Source organism: Penaeus japonicus, unplaced genomic scaffold (assembly GCF_977035675.1).
Source record: "Penaeus japonicus unplaced genomic scaffold, GWHDUDI00000001_assembly GWHDUDI00000028, whole genome shotgun sequence".
Taxonomy (NCBI): Eukaryota; Metazoa; Arthropoda; class Malacostraca; order Decapoda; family Penaeidae; genus Penaeus; species Penaeus japonicus.
In genome coordinates, this window is record NW_028234430.1 from 21,004,286 (window position 1) to 21,011,785 (window position 7,500).

At 36.2% G+C, this 7,500-nt stretch overlaps 1 protein-coding gene across 5 annotated transcripts in view; it reads right to left on the reverse strand.

The window, feature by feature from the left end:
- Positions 1–6,291, reverse strand: part of LOC122242427 (uncharacterized) — a 9,330-nt gene extending 3,039 nt beyond the window's left edge. The window contains exons 1-7 of one of the 5 annotated variants that reach the window (XM_042999703.2): positions 6,101–6,291; positions 5,728–5,954; positions 3,407–3,500; positions 3,037–3,099; positions 2,087–2,249; positions 1,498–1,585; positions 1–1,240 (exon numbers count right to left, since the gene is read on the reverse strand). The exon at positions 1–1,240 is cut by the window's left edge and continues 701 nt beyond it. In XM_042999703.2, coding sequence (XP_042855637.2) covers positions 1–1,240; positions 1,498–1,585; positions 2,087–2,249; positions 3,037–3,099; positions 3,407–3,468 — 1,616 coding nt within the window. In that variant the 5' untranslated portion in view covers positions 3,469–3,500; positions 5,728–5,954; positions 6,101–6,291. Of the gene's footprint in view, positions 1,244–1,497; positions 1,586–2,086; positions 2,250–3,036; positions 3,100–3,406; positions 3,501–5,727; positions 5,955–6,100 lie in introns of all 5 variants that reach the window. The other 4 variants (XM_086553484.1, XM_086553483.1, XM_042999702.2 and 1 more) reach the window with 4 other exon arrangements.
- Between the last annotated feature and the right edge of the window lie 1,209 nt (positions 6,292–7,500).

The following is a 7,500-nucleotide window of genomic DNA, read 5'->3' on the forward strand; positions in this document are numbered from 1 at the left end:
TCTGCAGTCTTCCCATTGGATGATAAATCACATGAGGCAGACTTGGAAGAAGTGCTTGCTGATGAAGGTGGCAACTCATTAGATCTGTTTCTCTCTTGGGATTGGTCTTGTGAATGTTCTTGGGGTGAGAGAGGGAGGCTTTCATCCATCATTTCATTATTTGCCTGTACAGAGTCAATGCTGTGGGCTTCTGACAGCCCAGTGATGGTAGGCCTGGTGGGAAGGCCAGTGCTTGTACTAGCTTCTTCTGATCTCTGACTTGTTAGTCTGGAATCATTGCTACTTACTGGAGCTGCACTATGTGGAGGAGCTACAGGATGTGCTTGCTGTTCTTCAACTTTCAGTTTCCTTTCAGGATTTTCTATCAAGTTTGGAGCACTAATACCCTGATTATTCTGATTAGTGCTTATTGGTTGCAAATGGGGAGCTGTAGAAGTACTCTCCTTGTTCTGTATCTGAGATAGAGTAATGTCTGTCCTTCCTGGGGGAACAAAATGAACAGCAGATTCTCCCTGCATAGCTTGGAAGGAAGGAACGTCTGAAGATACATATACTGGATTTTGAGTTCCATTTGTAGTTGGGTGTGATGAAATTGTTTGAAATGATTGATTCACAGGATCATGATGTGCAGATTTTTCAAAGGAAACTACTGCTTGTCCTTGACGTGGTTCAGGTGGCAGATGATCGCTTTCTGACTGATTTCTTGTTACAAAGGATGATGAATTTGAAAAAGAAGGATTAAAACCTTGTTCAGATGCAGGAGGCATAGAAGCAGCCTCCTGATAAAGATACTGAATCTGAGAAGTGATACTAGGGGCAGCAGTTGGAGCTGATGAGGCAGGTCCTCCATTTGGCAGAGTGGAATTTCTCTTTGCTAACTCTTCCTGCTGACTGAGATTCAATGAAGGTTGAGGTACCCCTGGGTGTTGTAAAGGATGAGGTACAGTCACCTGGGTAGTGTTGACCTGACTAGCCATAGTGCCAGGCATGAAAGTATTTCCTGGCTGTTGTACCGACCACTGACTGGTTGGGGCTAAAGATGGGGCTATGGGTGATGCTTGAGGAACTGCCATGGAAAAAGGGTTCAGATTGGACATGGCTGGGGCTTGTATAGGGGTGCTGGCTCTCTGCAGTATGGGGCCGGAGGCATTTGTCTCACGAGGAAAATATCCTAGCATGCTTGCTCCTTGGGGTAAGATGCCTGTACTTGCTGCAGGTGGTATAAAATATGACCTTTGTCCTACTGGGAAAAGAGAAAGTAAAGTGGTGTATTTCCGAGTTCTTAGATGTTCATCTGTTATTTGGAAAATAATAATAAAACATGAACTATATGACAAAAAAGTAAATAAGTAGAATTAATGATACACAATAATAAGATGTAATAAAAATAAAAATTCATGTAATGTAATTTCTTGCTGTATTATAAGATGTAAATACCATGACATATAAAAGTGGAAAAAAGGAGGAAGTAGAATTAGAAGAAGAAAATGCACATACCTGTCTGATACAAATCATCAAGATAAACATTGGAGGAGTTACTTTTCAAATTGGGATATGCCTTTTCAAGCTGAGCCTCATATTGTTGCTGTAAAAGAAGAAATGAAATGCATTGAAGTCCATGAAAGTATTTACTAAATAACTTTTCATTCATTCAATTCCTGGTTTAAATAATAATAATATCCTTTATGTGTAAATAGAGTAATTATGTGATTCATTATTAAGAGAAGAAACTCTTTTAGGAATTTATTGAATGATGAATGAAAATATATATGATTTGAGCAAGAAAAAAATAATCTGAAGTAAAGTATTAATTTCAATGAAGATGAAAAAAATTGTTGATGGTCTTATCTGCCAATTTACTCTCATCCTCCCTTTTCTCCCCCCCCCCCAAAAAAAAAAAAAAAAAAAAAAAATACAAGCATCATCCCTCTATCAATTTCTGAAAATTAAGAAAAGAAGCCAAATGAAAAAAAAAGAAAAAAAAAATCAACAAAATTATTAATCATCTTTATTACCTCATATCCAAGAAAATAAAAAGGAAAATCAAACTCTCTTTATAACTATCATTGTTCTCCTTCAAAATTACCTTCTTATTTCGCAGCTTCTCAGTCTGAGCTTCCAAGATTTGGTGTTCTCTCGTCACAGCTTCCACCTGAGATAATAATTTGCGCACTCGCTGGGCTGCCTCAAACTCCTCTCTGACGAGCTCTTTGTGCAGGGATTTTATCTTGTCACGCAGCTCTTCGTGTCTTTAAAACAGTTGTGAAAAGATTTCTGAGAGGTGGGCATTTGAGTACGCAGTCAATTTTTTATGGGCAGTCCCCTTCCACTTCAAACTCCATCACTATTTGTTGGAAACTATATATAAACCATCAGTTTCAGCTGCTGTTTATGAAACATGCTCTTCTACACTATTGGGATCCAACATATGTGCACTCTTCTTGTGTTTTGACTCTTGAAACAAATGCCCCTTACTTGTACTGACCTGTGTTTCAACTCTGTTATCCAAAACATATACTAGCTACTTGCACTGTCATGTGTTTCAACTACTGTATCTGAAAATAACGTATTGCCATGTGTTTTGATTCTTATATCTAAAACACATGCCCCTTACTTGTCTTGACCTGTGTTTCAACTCTTTCATCCAAAACATATACCTGCTATTTGCCCTGGCATTGGCCCTGGTTTTGCCAGCTACTCATGTTGACCTGTGTTTTGATTCTTGTATGTGAAGCACATGTCACCTACTCCTATTGGCATGTGTTTCTGATACAAGAATTGAAACTGGTGGTTCACATATTGGCACTGGTGATATGTGAAGTGGAGGGGACTGTTATGTTATAGCAATAGTAATAATACTGAGAAATTTGGTATTACTGTAATCAGAAGCAATGTGGCTCAAAGAATATTATGTACAATAAAATATCATTATATTCAGACTCTAATATATATTCATAATTTAAAATCAGTTAAAACCTAAAAGTACAAAGTTAAAATTTTGACCATCTTATACTGAAATAAGGAAGTATATAATACCTTTTTTCTCTCCTCTGGGTCTTCCGTAATCTCTCCTTTTCCAGTTCCAGACGATACATTTCTCTGAAAAGTTTGTACGTTAGTGACAGGGCATATATAGTAGTCTTGTTTGTAGTATGGCAAAAGACACTGACATTAACAGAGGAAAGTATCCAATTTGGAAAAAGGTTTTTAGTCTACTTATCAATATATGTATACTTCACATAATTAACATACTATATAAATACATACATGCAGATACTACATTAGAATTTAAAAAAGAAAGAAAAGAAAACATCAAAAACAAAAAGATTAATAACTTCTTTTTCCTTTTCTTTTACACTCATAAAACCCATGATGTGATCATGATAACTCTATATGATTACATTACCTCTCTCTCACAGCCTCCTGAATTTCTGATATTTGCCGATAATATTCACTCAAGTCATCCATGATGTTTGTAAATTCATAGAGCTAGTTCCTATCTGAAATTATAACAGAAATAAAAATGTTAATAATACTGACAAAGTTAAATGATAACAATAATAATGATAGTAGATTAAAGATTATGGCAATATACAACTAAGACATATAATACAGTCTACTGAGAACACATAACATATCCCCACAGGTACAGATATACTTATGTCTGAGTTCTGTAATGTGCTCTTCAGTAAGGAGAGCCAATCACCTACTCAACCTATTACCAAATCTGCCTTTTTCAATGGTCAGCTTGACCTCTCCTATCAAGTTGGTTTTCCTTCAAACATGGTCAGGTCAGCTTTTCTTTATGCTTATGGTCAGTCTGGCTAGCCTTACCAGAGTCGGAAAAAAGGAAGGTATGACTTGGTTATACGCAGCCTACAGACAAAGGCCATCTGGATCAACACATGAGAACCAATTTAATAACAGAAGAAAGGCTGTGTTTCTGTTACAACAACCTGACTTGATTCATGTCCAGCTCCTTTTTGTTGGATTTGCAAAAGTGAAGTTCAAATAAAATGTGTGATTTGGGGAAGACTTATAGATGGAATCCTCAACTATGCTTTACAGATAATCAGAGGGATAAAGATGGCCCTTGTAACTTTAAGGTAATGAGTGTAAAAGTAATTACATATTTGCTTGTATACTCTATTCTGCTATAACATACCAAAGATTTTGGGTTAAAATCAGGATTATAGATGCTATTGATAGAATTTGGTTTTAGCCAGAAGCACAAGAACTAAAGTAGGTATTTGAAAGAACATTTCATTTTACAAAGTAAAACTATCTCCTTCTTACAAGCATAACAAACCACAATACATAATAACTTGAAATGCTATAAGAACTGTAACGATAATGCTTGCTTGTTAATCCACTCACGACGGGAGCATTCCAGCCTTGCATGTCACACTGCCGGGGCTTTCGAATGCTTAGGCCTAAATCAATTAAATGACTGGCACCATATGGTGCCACCTGGCCACCGGGCCCTTGAATGAGTGGTACCGTAGTGTACCACCCGTCCAGAGAGGGTTAATAATGGTAATTCTCTGAGCAATGTTATGGTGAATTACCCTCTATGTGGTGTCCCAGTGTCTAGATGTTGTGTCTTGACATTTAGATTTTGAATACCACTGGATTCAGTGAAGAACAAATTCTACCAGACATATGCTAAAATTGACAGATAGACGTTTTTCTGGCTTCACTAGTATAGAATATGTTAACGCTATTTGTGTTGTCTATAGCTAATGAAGTCATTGGAGATGAAGTATCTCCATATGACTTAACTCATTATGGACAGGTGTCATGACACATGACGCAGGAGCTTTGACCTGATGATGATGAGCAAGAAGTGAATGATGATGGCAATTACAGACATAATTACTATAATAACCATAATATTAAGCAAACCTAATATCCAAAACCTAGATGGCACCACTTTCTTCTAGCAGCAGAAGAGAGAGCCTTGAATTGCACTCATCCACAGTTTCTAGTAACCACTATCTTTAGAGAGCGATGGCACACAGCAAGTTGATGACCTCTTGCTCTAAAGTACCGCCGATGAAGGATGTGCCGGCAGAACATGAAGAGGAAGGTGACTTAATCCATACCCAGTGTTTAAAATGTACTCATGTGCCAATATGGATGCCTTTCACTGTGGCACTAACAGTCACAAGCACAGGTTTCCTTCCTCTTCCCTACCTCTTCATGTTATCTTCATTGTAGGTGGTTATATGTTTCGTATTCGTTCATGACAGCACAAAAATACAAAAAAATAAAGTTGCTTTTTGTCCTCCCATAAAACAGCAATACTTCTATCACACTGAACATAAAGAAAATAATTAGCTGATATGGATCATATACTTCAATTTTGGTCAACTGCAGCATCGATAGAGCCTGTCATATGGCACATATAAGTCTCGCTCTAATCCCCGTCCGCAATGGGTTAATAGGTATGTGTGTTTGTATGAATGTATATATTATATATATATATATATATATATATATATATATATATATATATATATAGATAGATATATATATATATATATATATATATATATATATATATATATATATATATATATATATATATATATATATGCGCAGTCTCATGTTGATATAATATAGATCACTGTTCAGAATTAGACTCCATGACCTCTAAACTTTGTACTGGCAAAGCCTAAGAAATGTCCCGTACCCACATTTGACAAGACAGCTTAGACTACTTACAAATTTGTTGCTAAATTGCCAGGCAGAACAAAACTCTCCCTCTCGCCCAGAATTCACATGGCAGAGGTTTGTTCACCTTTGCCGGCATTGGAGACATGGAGGCCACGGCATTGCTGGACTTGTGCTTCTGTAGATTCAGCAATGTTGTTTTATGTTTTTTATGAATATTACCTTGGCTTTGCTATATATGTACAGAGTCGTATTCTGAACACTTGCCCAAAATCCATCTGAAAGATGCCGAACTTGTTTAAACATTAACTCTGCAACAATAATTTTGTTTTTAGAAATAAAAGTTCAAATCGCAAAAATAACACATTTTGCTATTCTTTTTTACCTACATCCCCTATCTGCAATACATATTATGCGTACATACCTTCTCTCGGTATTTCCTACTGTAATCGAAATGATATGACCATTAGAGACTGAGTGGCATTTGAAGAAGAAAATCTTTTTGTTGAAGAGCTTGAACGAACTTTGTTTGTTTACACTTCGTTGCCATGACAACCGAGTCCCATTTGCGTTACCTTTTTAATTTTCTCTCTCTCTATCTTTATCAGTAATTACGAATATACCCTTTACTATTACGGTTTTACTTCTCCAACAAAGTATTTTATTTTGAAGAATACTGCAATAAAAATGTGAAATATCTCTCGGTCACTGCAAATAATATCGCACAAAAATGTAAGATGCTGTTTGGCGTTGCTATATCAGCCTATCTTCCATAGAGTAATTTTGTATTGGGGTTTCTTGATGCTCATATTTTACATTTGGGTCTTGTTAATTTATTTGCGGTGCTTGATATTGCATGCATGTTTTATCACTTTATCCTTATGTCTATTCTACGACACGGGTTACGGTTATCATATCATTACTAAACCCCGGCTTGTGTCACTAGCATTAACACATTCTACATTTTTAGACTAAGACTAACATCCCTAACGTAATAATCAAGTCAAACGATCTTAATTACATTTTATTTCAGCGACCAAGAGCTGTTTTTGTGAACATGCAGAGAAAAAGGACAGTCATTAACTTCCAAGCTTCAGCATATTTGGTATTGATTGCTTCGTTGAGAAGCTTTGTCCCTTTCACGTTATTTTGATTTTAAACCTGAGCTGGGGAATTAGACATGTCTGCGATAACGGATAATCAGTCTCAAAGGCTAAAATGTACTTAGAAAAGGTGGTCAGATGAATGCACGTCTTCTGTTGGCCCTCGAACTTTCTAACCATTCTCCTCACCCTCTAAATATGAACTTTCAAGTCATTCGAATTAGTGACTTTGGAGATGTAACTGCAGTGGATGAAGGATAATTTACATAAGTTGATGGGTACTCTATTTCGTCCCTTATCAAGAAGAACTGCGAGTACATCTGTTTATAACTGTGGTGAGAACAAGGAAATCAGGAAGCTATTTAAATACAATGGAAAGCAATGTTTACAGCGGCATATAAAAACACAACTTTGTTGATTATTCAGTGATAATTTTCCACGGCCCCTCGTAATTTATTTCATTTACCAACCTGACGCGACTCTGGTATATTGATATTTGATAGATTATTCACTTCATCTACTTTATATTAGGAAGAATATACTATCATTATAAAACGAATTCCCGACGACTAGTTTCTTTTACTAACATCAAAGATGTATTAACGAAGCTAAAACAGTTTTAATTCGATGCTTTTAATTGCAAGTCTTTGTAAATCACTTTGTAAAATGCAGTTCAGACTCTTTAGCATATCAATGGTACTATTATGAACATTAATAGCAA